Genomic DNA, 15,226 nt, shown 5'->3' on the forward strand with positions numbered 1-15,226 from the left:
AACTCATGGTCCTGCACACCCAGTACTCTCAGCTAGTGGATACTAGCGACGAATCCAGGGTCTGAATTCATCTCTTAAGACCAGTAGGGAGTGTGATGAATTGAATGTCAGTAAAAAAATTATAACAAGGATGGGGTCAAGGATAGGTAACCAGGCATAACTCCAAGTCTCCCACTCCCAGACATCGGCGCGTCAAGGTCCTGATTAGACCCTTGTAACTGTAAATCAAGGACGTTTGTGGTTTCTGGGGATAAAAGCTCGAGGAGCACAAAGCTTGGGGCTGTTACAGGAGAAAGCCTGTGGCAGTCACTGGCCAGTTCAATAAATCCTCGCTTGCTGTTTAAGACATAATTGGAGTCGGTGGTCTTATTCTTGCGAATGTTGTCCACAACAGTTCCCACAGGAGAAAGCCCACACCCTCCCTGAGAGGGGAGAAGCTTGAAGGGTACTTGCTTTATTATTCTTTAAAGAAGAGGCGATTTTTGCAATAAGCCAGAGCTAAAGGGTCCCTCCAGTGCTGTTGTCTTCACTCACCTTGTTGGGACAGTAATGGTGTGCTTGGCAGCGCGGGATCATAGGTGGGTGGACCCGGGGGTGGGATGGCTGGCACAGCAAAGCTCTTCAATGGGTGGGAAGGGCGAACGTGGGCGGTAGGAAGACTTTGGCCTGAATCTTCCTCTTGGGAGCTAGCCAAGTAAGAGGAGCTTGTAGCACCTTCAGGATCCTGGTGATCAGTACAGCATGTCTGAGACGAGGAGGCTGGCATGGTGTCAGTGCTGGGGGTATTTCGAATGGATTCTATAGCAGGAAAGTCTAGATGTTAGCATTTTAAAAACCCATTAAACATATGTACATCCCCGAGTTCTGGCTGTTTCTAAGGGCCCCTGAAAGCAGCTCAGTAAGCACTGAGGTCCCTGGATGAGCACCTCTGCCAAGGCTAAGGAAGAATGGACTAATCTAAGAGTTCCAAACAATTCTGTCAACCAGTTACTGGAATTTTTTCAGCTAAACAGGTAAATGTTCATAATTTTACATATTTAAAGTTCTGTTCGGTACTTACTATGGAGCACATAAAAAGGTTTGTGAGCCCTGCAGGTATGGCTCAATGACTGAGCGTTGACCCATGAACCAGGAGGTCATGGTTCGATTCCCGGGTTATGGACTTGATCCCCAGTAGGGGGTGTGCAGGAGGCAGCTGATCGAAGTCTCTCTCTCTCATCATTGATGTTTCTATCCCTCTCTCCTTCTCCCTTCCTCTCTCTGAAACCAAAACATATTTTAAAAAAAGGTTCATGAGAGTACTAGCTATTAAGACATAATTATAAAAGAAAATTTAAAGTTTCATTGATTGATAGTCTCAGTGACTTCCATAGATAACATGTTTAGTCACTAAGGCTGGCTGGGTACTGGACAAGTACCAGCTCTGCCTGCAAGGCCGGGTGGTTACCATAGGAGAGGCAATGCCACAGGCCCTGCCTGCCCTTAGGGGACTAGGCACAGCCTCACCAAAGCAACAGCCCCACAGCTCAAATGAGACCTGGACAACCAACTAGTCCAGAGGTCTACACATAGCTTTAGGATTATGCATATGAAGGGTGATGGGGCGAGAGAAAGAAATAGGGTCAGGTCAGCCTGGAGAAGGGGAAGACTTGGGAAGAACATGGTAACAATCTCAAAATATGTAAAAAAGGGTCATTGTTCTGGAAGGCAGTGTGGTGGGGTGGAAAAAGCACTGGCTTTGGATCAGATAGACCTGGACTCTAATCTTGGCATACTAGCTGGGTGAACTTGGCAGTCACCGAATCTGAGTCTCAGTTTCTTCACCTATAAAACAGGAAGAATAACATAAGATTCACTGGAGATTAATTGAGAAGCCTTATGAAAAGTGCTAAACAGAAGGCTTGAAAAAGGTTCTTTTCTTTGTAAATTGCTGAGTGATTACTCTGAGCCAGGGACTATGAGAAGTGCTTTGCATTTGTTAGCTCATTCAATCCTCAGAGTAACTCAGAAGGCACTGGGAGGTTAGGCCTCGCCCTAGGACAGAGTGAGAACAGGTAAAGCAGGAATCTGAATCCCTGGCTGGACTCACAAGCTCACCTTCTGATCCACCACACACTACTGCCCTTCCATGTCCAATGCCACCCTCCCCTGGCCCTGCAGGAGTAGCAGCAGCACCAAGGCCCAGAGAGACTATATGAGGAGAACAATGGGAGCTGGTGCAAACCACCGTTTGTACCCCAGGGAGGGGCCTGGAGGACACCAGCGCTGGATGCGGCTGCTTCAGGCAGCCTGAAGGAGGTCCTCCCCTGACTCTTAGAGTTCTCACCCTTAAAAAAGAAAATAACCCTTTTAAGCAGCAATGCATGAGCAACCTGCAGAATCCAACCTATTTCCCTGCCGTTGTTGCTGAGGGAGCAATGATTTTGTTCCCTTGGGCTTTCAGGAGACAGGCCATGCCAGTCATGAGTGCTACCCCTTAGCTTAAAGGTCTTGGGTCCCAGGAATGAGGGACTCAACACCCTCCTCAAGTGCTGAAAGCCTGGTCATGACAACCTTACCAGGCTGAGGATTTTACTTTTTGTGCTTGCTTAAGCCAGCCACCCCCACAGCTGGGAGCTGCTGGTCTGCTTGCTAGGTGTGACCTGGGCCTGGAGGGAGCTGGTGAGGGTGGAAGCAGGCACTAGGAAAGAGAGCAGGCTTCAGCCGGGACCATGTCAGCCTGCACTGGCAGATATTTTAGGTCACTCTGGGCACACACACCTGCCTTGGCCACCTCAACTGCCTTAATTTGATAAGCTTCTGAAGGCCAGAGAGGTGGTGGGAAATGTGAAAAGGTAACAGAGGGTTGCCTACACGAGTCTGTGCTGTTCTTCACTGTACAGCTCCAGAGGGCACCAGGCACCCTTTATTCTCCGAGAATACAGTGGGCGCACCCTGAGATTGTGCATATAAAATAAGGAAAACTATGCTGTAACACAAGTTCCTGCTGGCGAGGGGCCGACTCCAGAGTTGTTTAAGACACACAAAGTTCACACTGCCCATCGACTTGGACAAGTGGAAAGTGCTCTTCCTATGTCAAGTAGTGGTGACATAATAAATGTTCCAGGACAAGACACAGCAAGTGCTCACTAGCGGGAGGACTGCCCTGGCCAGGGTCTAGTCATGCCGAGCCCACACACACAGGGCTGGCGGCGGCGCAGTACTGAGTTCCAGAGCTCAGGAAAGCATAGCAGTAAGAGAACTTGATCACTTCTAGATACTTGCTCTACACCAAGCATGTCAAACTCAAAGGCTAACACGGGCCATATAAACAAGGTTTAAGTTTATGTGGGCCGCAAAAAAACAAAAGTTTCAATTTTCATAGAAACGTAGGTTTATTTCGATAGAGACATGCTGAATACAAAGGGCGGAAATAAATGAGTATTCGTTAACATGAAATAATAGAACATTTTAATAAAAATTAATATTTTTTCTTGAACATTAACTTACCAGACTCTGAATAACTGCACAAATTAATAAGCGTAATGCAAATAAATCTATTTTTCTTGTTCTACGAAAGCAAAATATTTCCTGTTGCGCACACCAAACAAGTCAGTACAAGACTAATGGCATGGCAATTGGCTACTAAAATATTTGCTGCTAGTATTAGTGGAGGGAAATGAATGCAACATGATTATAGTAATCGGTCATTAGCGAACGTTGTAGTTCATTATAAATAATTATGTATAGCAGAATATTGTAAAAATTAAGTACGAAATTTTTTCTTACATACCGTTATATTAGCTGGGCCGCAAAAATATTCATTGTGGGCCGTGTGCGGCCCGTGGGCTGCGAGTTTGACATGCTTGCTCTACATCTTCAGTGACTCTACCACTGGTTTCACCTTTATTTATCCCCTCTGGCCACTGAAAAATAACCCTTTCATAATGCAAATCATTACTTTTCCTCTCTTCACTTCTGCCTAAGTCCATAAGAATGGAACTTCCACCAACTGAACCACCACTAGGATGAGGGCTGGGTGGGAACTGCCAGGCTTCTTGCCAATCCCCACCCCCCAACCCCACCACACACAGCCTAGTGTGTGAGATTCATCTGCCTTAACAGGGTCAGGATACAAAATGGCTTTCCAAGAGCAGGTTTAGAGGGTGGCTTTCTGGTTGCTGTTGTATCAGAGGCCACATCTGTGAGGCAGATTTCGGTTCTCCATACAGCCTCCAGTGCACTTTCCCTAAAGGCAGAATCCCAAACTCAGATTTGGGGGAGATAGTAGGAAGGCCAATTTTAGACATGAGTTCCAGCAGCACTCTCCAAGCCAAGAAAAGGTTTGGGAGGAGATAACTTTGGGAGTTACTGGACATCCCTTAATAAAGCCTTGATCTTCATTTGATGTTTTGGGTATGATTATAATTGATCAAAATATAAAGGAGAGGGGATGCTACTGGCAAGCCTAACTTCTAGCATGAAGTTTTGAGGTTCTCTTAAAATGGAATTCACTTGAAATTCTCTTTTTTTCCAGAACCACCAACATTTAGTTCTACTAATAACATCATAACTATTAACAAATAAGTTTCAAACGATATAAAGAGTATGCTTCATATATGAGCCATTACTAGATTTGTACCTTAAAACTGAGGGTGAAAATTAATTTTCAATTAATGATGAATAATCATATCTATTCCATTTACTGTCCCCTCACTTTCACTATTTCCTCCATAAAACTGTTTTGATGATGCTTCTTAAGGTTTCCAAACTGGGAAATGTTTTTCTGGCAATGTGTTTCTTTAAACACACTGCAGACTGTTAGGCTAATTTCCTATCTGTGCAGCCCTTTCTCATTTTAGTAACCCGCTAGGCCACCTGATGGTTACGATATGCACCAGCCCCATGTGGCTGTAGCCTCAGCACCCTCAGATGCTGTTCTTACTCTGCTCCCTGGCAGAAGCATGTAACCTCCTGTGAGTAACACCTACGGCTGCCCTACGAACCCTCCCAAATTAAGGCGACAGAGAGGCAAAGTCGACCTCCAATGTCTGAAAATCATACAGAATGAATCTTCTTTCAAATTGGAGGGTTAAAAAAAATTAACTGAAAATAGAACTCAATTAAAATACAAGTTGTTGGAAGAAGACATGATTACGTAATTAGAGTTATTGTGTTTTTACTAAAATGACTCACACTGAGCACTTAAAACTTTGGGAGAAAAGTTGGGTCAATTTTACAGAAACAAATTTGAGTCAGGAACAGCAATGTTATGATAAATATATAACACTGAGAAAACCTCTAAATCCTTCTAAGCGGGCAAGTCCTTCCCCACTGCAGCTTGCCAACTCATGGAAAGATTTCACCTGGGATGCAGTCCTCGTCTCTCACCTGTGGAACTGGCCCTGTCTGAAAGGGACATGGATGTGCCAATGGGCCATGGGCTGCTTGGGTGGTAGAGATGACTGCGAGCTGGAGAAGCGAGGCTGCTGGAGTGGAAATGATGGTGAGGGTTATCGAGGGAATGGATGGGATGGGCACTAATCATAGCTGTGAATGAACACAAGACAGAGAAATGCTTAACATGCTTGCACAGACACACACAAATCACAGTTCAAGAGCAAAGTCATCCCTTCTCCCTCCCATACAGTGCAACCATTCCCTTGGTTTTTTGGTGGCAGCAGGCTGGATATGGACAATCAGCCATGGATTTTACACTTGTTTTAAAAAAATTCAACACACTCATGTACATACGTTTGTCTGCCTGTCTATCTATCTACACGCAGAAAAAGAAGTCTGAGGAATATATACTAAAATGTTAACGGTGAGCTCTGGCCTGTGTTGCTTAGTGGTTAGAGTGTCAGCCTGTGCACCCAAGGGTTGTGGGTTTGATTCCCATTCAAGGGCATGTACTTGGGTTGTGGGTTCGCTCCTCACACCCGGCTGGGGCAAGTGGGGGAGGCAATCAATCGATGTGTTTCTCTCACATCAATGTTGCACTCTCGCTCTCTTTCTTCTTCCCCCCTTCCACTCTCTCTGAAAAAGCAATGGAAAAAATATCCTCAGGTGAGGATTAACAATGACAACAAAATAATAAAGCAAAGAAATGATGGTTTAGGTTTCTATGCTTTTTTCTCATGCTAGAAAGATGTAAGTCCTTCTCTTTTGCATATATTCCTAATTCATTGCCTTTTCTTACTTGTTGAATGAAGCATGCAATAGGTACTTAGGCTGCATGAATGAGTAGCTGTTTAGTCAGTTTTCATATCTTAAAAGGAATGCGAATGGAACTGATTCTTATGGTCCACTCCAGTACTCAGCCTAGGACACTCTCTTACAACTTCCAGCCTGGAAGCTCAGCCACATCCGTTCACATTTTAAAATATACATGGATCTTTCCTAATTGCCTTTTTCCTTCCCATACTGGCTAAGGAATTCAATTTGCTGCATTTAGCTAACAAATCCAAAGTTCCACACAGATATTTCATATACAACATTCTATGAAGACAAAGTTTTTACTTAATGAGGCTACATTATCAATCCCAGAGGTGGAAATAAACAAAACCAGAAGTCCAGTTTGCAACTAACTTTCCTTAGGTACTCCATAGAGTAGTTGTAGAAACAATGTTTAAGATCAAGATAACCAGCTCAAAAGCCCCAAATAGGCAAATAGGTAGGGGTGACTAGAAACATAGGAGATCTTTTGTTTCCTAAGCAAAGGCTTCATGAACTTTGTGATAAACTCAATTACAGCCTTTGGAGTCTATGAAAATGTCTTCTGTCACCAAGGATCTGTCTGGATCTTTGTGGGGCCACTCAACATTACCCTGGAAGGAAATCCCAGTCAATAAAACAGATGCCTTTCTCCTCCAGCTATCTCCTGTCCTGGCCACCTGCAAACAAGCAGGTGGCACAACTGACCAGCGACCCTGGATTCTTACTGCCCCCCTCAAGGCCTGGGGAACCAGAGGCTCAGGTGGTCCTTTGGAATAAAACACAACTTGGAAAAGCAGGACAGTTTGAGAGTCAGCATCTCCTCTAAGGGAGGGAAGACCAATTCACAAGCGGGAGCTTCAGAATCAGTGTTTCCCCAATCAAGGCTAGGAAGAGGTGAATAAGCCTCCTGATTTTTAGCTATCTGAAAATATTCTGGATAGAGAGGACTCTCACAACAGAAAAACAAAACTGACCTTCTCTTTCTAAAGGCATTTCCAGTCTTTCCAAATGAAGTAAGTAACAAATAAAGTAACTGAAAGTGCCTGCCTACAAGAGGTAGCCATCATTATCTGTTGGCTGAATAAGGACCCAATGCTGCTGGGCAAGGCCTTCCTAGAAGTGCTCGGCCATTTAAAGCCAGAGCAGGTGGCTGGTGGGTGAAGACTCCAGGGCTGTAGCTGTGTAGGGAAAAGGGGATCTCAAAACCTGAAGACCAAAGTATTCTAGGTACCTGGCATCAGATTCTAAAAGATTCCACTCACCCACCCAACTATTTGAGGCACAAATTAAATATTTAAAATTTATGCATACTTTTCCACTACAAAAAGAAAAAAAGGAGAAAAAGGAATGATGTCAACTGGGACAGCATATCTTTTCTCCTTAATGTATTTAAAAGTATCAAATCTACGAATAAGAATAGTAAAACTTCACAAGTTTTAAAAATAAGCCAGTCAGGTAAGACCTAAAGTCTTATACAAAACAAACACATAAGCAGTAAAGCTACCATCTTCTTATAATCAAAAGCAACTGGAATAGATTCATTTATTCTGTTGGGACATTTGCATTTTTAAACCTGGGGCCCTGCTGTAAGAGGGAAACCATGGTTTTCCCCTGCACACTTCTAAGTGCAGGTCCTTCTTTCATCATGGACCGTAAGCAAAAAGTATATTGCGCAGAAATGACCTATTCGTGAACTGGCCTTTACTCTCTCAAAGCTGGTTTTTAGCACCTAGTGCCTAGTGTTTGTGCATAGTGAATGAGTGAGAGAGAGTGTGTGCGCATACAGACATTCACATGTTCTACCAGTTCCCAAGTACAGGGTGCCATGGTGCACCTGTGTGCATGTATGGTATTTGGGATTATTTAAATCTCTGACACCACTGACAAAGAGATGGATGAGAGTTCTAAAATGAGACATCTTTTAAGAAATAAATTAAAAATCAAAAGCTCATTTGGGTCAAAACTGAAAAGTGATCTTTCAGGATTTGACGCTTTCAGTATTTGAATTTAGGTATCTGACGGTGTTGAGGTTTACTAGCCTACTGTCCAGGTTAGAGCAAATACTTCCATATATCAAGTAGTTTGTAAAATTGATACTGATAGGCAGGTAGCTTTTATTCTAGGATGGAACAGGGGGCTCCACTGGAAGCACCACTGTGCCAGCTAGTCTTAAAAGGCTTAGTTTGAAAAACATTGGTTTATCCCATTACTTTTTGGCTTTTAATCATGATATTTAACTTATTTTGAATTTCAAATATTATTATAGGAGGTTGAGGAACTTTTAAGCTTATCAAAGTGAGGCATAGGTCAAGTAAGGTTGAAAATATTGCTTTACAAACTCCATACTGTTTTCCGGCCAGAGTAACTCAGTTGGTTGAGCGTTGTCCTGTGCACTGGTCAAGGTACAAGCCTAAGTTGTGGGTTTGATTCCAAGTTGGGCACGTGTGGAAGACAACTGATTGATGTTTCTCTCTCTCTATATATGTCCTGGGTGAGGATTTAAAACAAACAAAACAAACACCACCTCCATACAGTTAACCTCAAACTTCCTCTAAAATACCGGTCTAATAATTTAAAAAATTCCACAGGTGCCTATTAACCCTGAATGTGTGCCAGAAGCCTAAAAAGCCTGGACAGATGCTTCCCCATTTCTCCTGCAGAAATGCTCTGCACTTTTTAAAATATATGTTTTTATTGACTTCAGAGAATGGAAGGGAGAGGGAGAGAGAGATGGAAACATCAATGATGAGAAAGAATCATTGATGGGCTGCCTTCCTACACACCCCCTACTGGAGATCGAGCCCACAACCAGGGCATATGCCCTGACCAGGAATCAAACTGTGACCTTCTGGTTCATGGGCCGATGCTCAACCACTGAGCCACACCAGCCAGGTAAGCTCTGCACTTTTAGGGAGATTAGTTACTTCCCTATTCCTGGGAGACTGGGAAATTGGCTTTGTAGTGTCTTTTCCCTATAATTAAAGGAGCTAGTCTCAATAATATTAATTGTAAAATATGGCAACTCTTTGATACTTCTCTCAAGTTGCCAAAGCGGTTTTGTGTCAGGATCGAGTGAAGTCAAAGAGATCATTCAAAATTGGTCCCCAACATGACTGACTAGACTGACAGTACTAGAGAAAGAGACACTTTGAACTTACGCTGGGGTGGCTGGGAGTCAAAGGGCATCATCATTTTTGGTCTCATTCCTCGCCTTCCAGCCAGTGTAGACATGCTGTCCTCAGATTCATGCCCTAGACATCAAATAGAAGGGTGGTTATAAGCATGTGCCCTAGGCCACTTTCAGAAGTAAAACATATCTAGTGGGGAATACACAAACAAGAAAATGGGGACAAGGTGTTTCTGCAGGAAGTGAAATAAAGAGGAAAGTGATCATTAGTGCATTACAGGAGTCCCTTTTGAGAGTCAATACAGTTGACACAATGCTGCCTACCATGCTTCACTGTGGTGTCTGTAAGAGCACACAGACCAAGAGCATTCTGAATACCACAATGACAGCTGGACTCCGACTGAAGGACAGAATGAAATGCATAGACATGGGCTAGGTTGTCTCAAATGCTTGAGTATCAAGCTGGTGAAGCCCAATGAGAGACCTAAAAGATCTAAAAGGTATAGAACCTGTCCCCCACAACAAGCTAGGTATCCTTCATCAGATGTTGACCAAATCTCAGCTGTATAGAAACCACCAAGTTTTAAGGCAACTTGATAAAATGATTTAAATGAAAATAGTCCCTTAACATTTTGGGAAAACCTGCACCTCTGTACGAATTCCGCCTTTGATGGATGTTGCTGTCCATGGAATTGTCAACTGGTGTGATATCTTGAGAGTTACGAGGAATTGGAGTATCGGTCATGATGGGGTTCGGGTCTGGAGACTTATCAATTGGTTTCAGCTCCAGTCTCTCATGATGGATCCAGAGGTCTGGGGGTTTGACATCTTTGGCGTTCCCTTTGTACTTGTGGGAGCCGTTCACTGACTTACAAGCAGCTCGTTTCCTAGGCACAAAATTAAAAGGATTTTTTCTCAAGTAACTCTTTTAAGCATATTTGTCAAATGGTCTAAATGATTAAAACGGCACTTCTGTGAGACGCTTCAAGGAAAGGCAGAACTAAAAACACACAAAAAGAAAACCAGAGGCAAGAAGTTTCCTTCTGGGAGCAGTAAATGGATCTCCCCTTTGTCCACGTGTATTTGGATATATGTACAAGGCATATTTGCATGTTGCCTTGTAAATTTTTTTTTTTTTTTAGTATCAAGAGATTGGACAGCATTTTAAAATCAAATAATCTCTAAAGAAGAAGGTTCCTCCAGTCAACAGAGAAAGGACAAGATTCACCAAAAATATAACAATGAAGTAAAAATAGTATCTATGGCTTATAAAGGAGGGAGGAACAACATTTTACTTTATTTTATATTTTTACTTATTTTCCAAATTAAGTTTATTGGGGTAACATTGGTTAATAACATTATATAAGTTCCAGGTGTACATCTTTGTAATACGACATCTGTATACTCTATTGTGCACTCACCACCCAAAGTCCAGTGTTTCCATCACCATATATTTGATCCCTTTTATCCTTTTCTTCCTCCCCCACCAGACTCCCCCTCTGGTAACCATCATTATGTTGTCTCTACGAGTTTGCTTGTTTTCTTTGAACAACATTTTAGTTAACCCAAAGTAGGACTAACAACTGGGTAAAGTCAAGAGTGTAGGTGACAGTGTCTACTTCTTTGTGCCTTAGTTTTTCTTCCATTACGCCACTCACTCACACATTCAGTAAGCATTTATTAGGGACCCACTTTATGTCAGACTCTGTGCCAGACTGCTGTGCTCTCAGAACTTGTGGTCAAGTGAGGAAGGCAGACATTGGACGATTATGTTAAAATGCTCTGAGTTTAATGAAATGCCAAGCATTACAGTGACTTCTTAATAATTGAACATAAGGTGGACAGGAAAAACCAGGAAAGAGAAGTAAAATTTAAGCTAAGACCCAAAGGGGGCAAGACAGATGGTGCATTCCAGAGGGTGAAATCAGCATATGTCCAAGCCCTGAAGTGGAGAACAACAGCCTAGTATAACCGTAGAAGGACTGCACCAAGTCCCAAGTGGTGGAGGCAGTGACCCATGGGGATGCTGGAAAGGCAGTCAGGGGTCAGATCCTAACGGGCTTCTACAGCATGCCAAGAATAATGAGAAACCACTAAATAGTTTTAAGCAGGAGAGTAAGCATATCAATTTTGAGTTAAAAATTTACACCCACTGTGGTGTGAAGAGGGATTTAAGGAGTAGGAGACAGAATAGGAGACCAGCTAGGATGTGCTGCAATAACCTCAGCCACAACTGATAGTGGCTGGGGACAGTGGGAATGGAGTCAGAAATGACAAGACTTGGTGAATAAACGGATGTGAGGTGGGGCAGCAGAACAGAAGCAAGAGGAATAAAGGATGATGCCAAGGTTTCTGGCTTAAACCATTTACTAACACTGAGAATAATGGGGGAGAAACAAGTTTGACAGAAAAGATTATAAATTCTGTTTTGGATCTTCCAGTGCCTGAGACATTCAAGAGGAAATGCAGAAGAGGCAACTTTGGTAAAGCTGCAGGGGCAGAATTCAGATTGGAAAGAATTAAAGCATGACTAGGCAGTGAAAGAACAGATGAGTATAGATAAGTATTCAAGAAGTTTTGTGGTGGAGGAAAAAACAGGGATTTGTAAGCAGCCAGTGGTAAGCACCATGTGTAGAGGAAGGGTTATAATTGTAATTATTTCTTAACATGGTAGAAGTGGGAGCACACTTAAATGCTGAAGAGACAGAGCCAATAGAGTTAGAGGTTAGCTGTGCTGGAGAGAGGGCAACAGCAAGTACAAGGTCTTAAAAAATAGAAGACACTAAGACCCACAGGATAAATGGAGAACTGGGTTCAGACAGGAGGAAGGACACTTAGGAAGGGGGAGAAAATAATTATTCCCAACAGAAAGGTTCTAGATGTGATGGTGGTATGCCAAGGTACTTCTCTGTTGAGACTGAGGGGCCATAGAGGAATGTGCTGAGAAACAATGAGGGCTACACTCTCCATGCTCTTCAGCTTAGATGTTCTACCAGTGATTCTATAAACAGCTACAATTGAAAGGGAGGCACTTCAGGTATTAAAGAGGAACAAAGCAATAAGAAAAGCTCACGTAGTTTTCAATGGTCAATGGAACTCTCCAACACAGCTAACCTCTAACTCTATTGGCTCTGTCCCTTCAGCACTGGGAAGCAGGCCATTGGGGAAGGAGGGGAAATGTCCTGTGAAGACTTGGTACAATTCTTTTTTAATTCTTTATTGTTTAAAGTATTACATATGTCTCCTTTTCCCCCTATTGACCTCTCCCTGGCCATTCCCACCCCCCAGCACATGCCCTCACCCCCCTAGTATCTGTGGGGACCCAAATCTGAAAGACTTACAGATTCAAATACAAGATTACAGAGCATATTACCAACCCATTTTCCTACCTCTCAATCTGAAGACAAAGTACTTTATTTTTTATTTACTTTAAATTTTAAGTTCTTCAAAGCACTAAGGAATTGTCATTTTGTTTTTTAGATTCTTTTAAATAAAAATCTCAAGATCTCTAAAACTAGCTATAAAATTCAGTTCATAAAGATAGATAAATGTGAGATAGATAAATGATAGATGAATGAAGAAACTTGCAGAAAAGTTCTAGAATAAAAAAAAATGTAACCTTTGAGGCTTTTTTTTAATATCAAAGTTTTATTTTTTCGTATAGATGCATATTTATTTTATTTTAATGATTATTTTTTAAATCCTTTGAGGCTTTTAAGAGAAAGTTTTCTATAATCAAAAGTAGATAGGGAGAGCTGAAAGAATCAATGATCAGGAAGCTTATACAATGAATCTCCATTCTCTTGGGAAAGTGATGCAATGCAAGCTACAGAAAGCTATTTTATTGGGGCAAAAGCAACATTAAAAACATCAGACAGCCTACAGAAGATGACCTACAACATGACCAGCAGCAGTTACAAGGTAGCTGTACTTGTCCTGTGTGTTGACAACAGATGCATCATTATTAAATACATGCATCCTGGCCTTGGGCAGACCAAGTCTGATGGATAATCCCACAGACATGAATGTGTGTGTGTGTGTGTGTGTGTGTGTGTGTGTGTGTGTGTGTGTATGTTCAGGAGCAATACCTTAATCTTATAATCTTTTAGGACACTGCAACTAAAGTCATTTATTTTATTACTCACACTGTTTTTGCTATTGGGGTAACTCAGGAATCTATGTTTTTATGCTGTCTCACTGCCAGATATGAGTTGAATGTGATTTAGGGTCAAGGATTCTCTCAAGTTCAGGAGTGCAGGCTGTTATTAAGCACTACATTACTGAATAACCATGTTATTTGCTCTACACAAGCCTCAAAATCCCAGCGGAGTGCAGAGCTAGCAGCCACCTGTCCTCTCTGGGAATGTGATATGGTGATTATAAATGATCCTTTCTTATCCATTAAGTCAGCCCCCCACCCTGGTACCAACCTCAACTTCTACATGTAGGTTGAACTCAGATTTAGAATAAGAGGCCTGTGGTTTTCTTCCATCTCAGTTGGTATTTCCGCTATAAAATAGCCTATAAGAATGTGCAGAGACTCCTGTGCGTCTGGCTCACTGAATGCATATTAGACATACTTCAGCAGGGCTCCCAGCAAGGCTGGACTGTCCACTTTCCTCTCCTGATCTCTCTACTTGGCTCTGTGACTCAAGAGGTTGAGTGGCATGAACTATATCTACTTGACAATCCTGCCCCTGGTGTCCAGTTGGGTTTGTCAAGTAGAAGGCAGAGGCAAGACACAGGCCTCTGCCTGTTGGGCTAGAGATTGTCAGTGTCTCCATTTCCACCAGCACACACAGCTCCTGTCGAAAGCCTTCTCCCACAACTTCAGGTTTCTGAAAACAGCTTGCTCTACCTCAAAAAGAACTCTTACCCTTTCATGCCTGAGATAGTCATTGTCACCACCTAAGGTGGTAGCCTCTCACTGCTGCTGGCCCTTGAACATTGCTGCCCAGTTTTCCTAACCCTACCTAGGACTTTGTAAATGACCCCTTCATTATACTCTTCTTCACCCCTTTTGAGTGCATCACCTATTTCCTGCCAAGACCCTGACAATACACATTTATGAGAGGAGCCAGTCTGTGTTTTAAGAATATTTACAATATCACTTTCCAAGTATTTTATGTTTATACTCTCTGTGCAATTCCAAATACAGAAGTCACATAAAGCAAAAGAATAGAACCAATCTGTGGGCTACATTTGGGGCTCCTTACTTTTTCTGGTGAGAGGTGGTGCGCCTGGTGCAAAAGATAGCAATGATCACAACCACCACGATGGTAATGACCCCAACAGAGATGATGACGACCAGGAGCATATTACTGTCCAGAGGAGAGGTGGGGCTTCCATGGGGGCTGTTACTGCCTGGAGAGAGAAAAATGGCACATTAGTATTAGAGGATTCTAGAAATGTATACAATCAGGCTGTAGAACCTTCATGTGAGTAGAGATACTTTATGTGAACTTCTTTCTAATGCTCACCACTGCACCTTGTGTAAAAGTGTCCCATGAACATGGCTAGCTCCTCTAGATTATGAAATCCAGAAAGCTGAGTTTTTGCCCTATGAAATTTCTCAGCACAGTGCCTTGCACAAAGCTGTTCAAGAAAAGCTTCTGAAATTATACTGAACATTATACTTGGACAAATAAAGGGTCTGCCCCCCTGTGTCTTATGTTACACATAAATTCATCTTCTAAAGCACCATTTATAAATCATTTAGTTTTCTGACTTTCAAAACTACTTTAAAAATGTACATTCATAGAAAGCAAAAGTTTTTTTCTAAAATATGTCTAAGATCACAAAAAATTGCTTAAAAATTAAAGTCTCTCTTTTTATAAATACAGTTTATGCAGAGTTAATCTCTTACTCCATTTCAGGAAAACGTAGGTCTGCATGTATGCACTA

At 42.3% G+C, this 15,226-nt stretch overlaps 1 protein-coding gene across 9 annotated transcripts in view; it reads right to left on the reverse strand.

Annotated features, from left to right (window-relative positions):
- Nucleotides 1–15,226, reverse strand: part of NEO1 (neogenin 1) — a 199,056-nt gene that overhangs the window by 21,391 nt on the left and 162,439 nt on the right. For 7 of the 9 annotated variants that reach the window (XM_014530445.1, XM_014530451.1, XM_014530448.1 and 4 more), the window contains 5 exons: nt 14,539–14,686; nt 9,971–10,209; nt 9,354–9,446; nt 5,371–5,529; nt 535–798 (listed from right to left, as the gene is read on the reverse strand). In XM_014530445.1, the coding sequence (XP_014385931.1) occupies nt 535–798; nt 5,371–5,529; nt 9,354–9,446; nt 9,971–10,209; nt 14,539–14,686 (903 nt within the window). The remainder of the gene's footprint in view (nt 1–534; nt 799–5,370; nt 5,530–9,353; nt 9,447–9,970; nt 10,210–14,538; nt 14,687–15,226) is intronic. The other 2 variants (XM_014530454.1, XM_014530453.1) reach the window with 1 other exon arrangement.

Source organism: Myotis brandtii, unplaced genomic scaffold, assembly GCF_000412655.1.
Source record: "Myotis brandtii unplaced genomic scaffold, ASM41265v1 scaffold74, whole genome shotgun sequence".
In the NCBI taxonomy this organism is placed as follows: domain Eukaryota; kingdom Metazoa; phylum Chordata; class Mammalia; order Chiroptera; family Vespertilionidae; genus Myotis; species Myotis brandtii.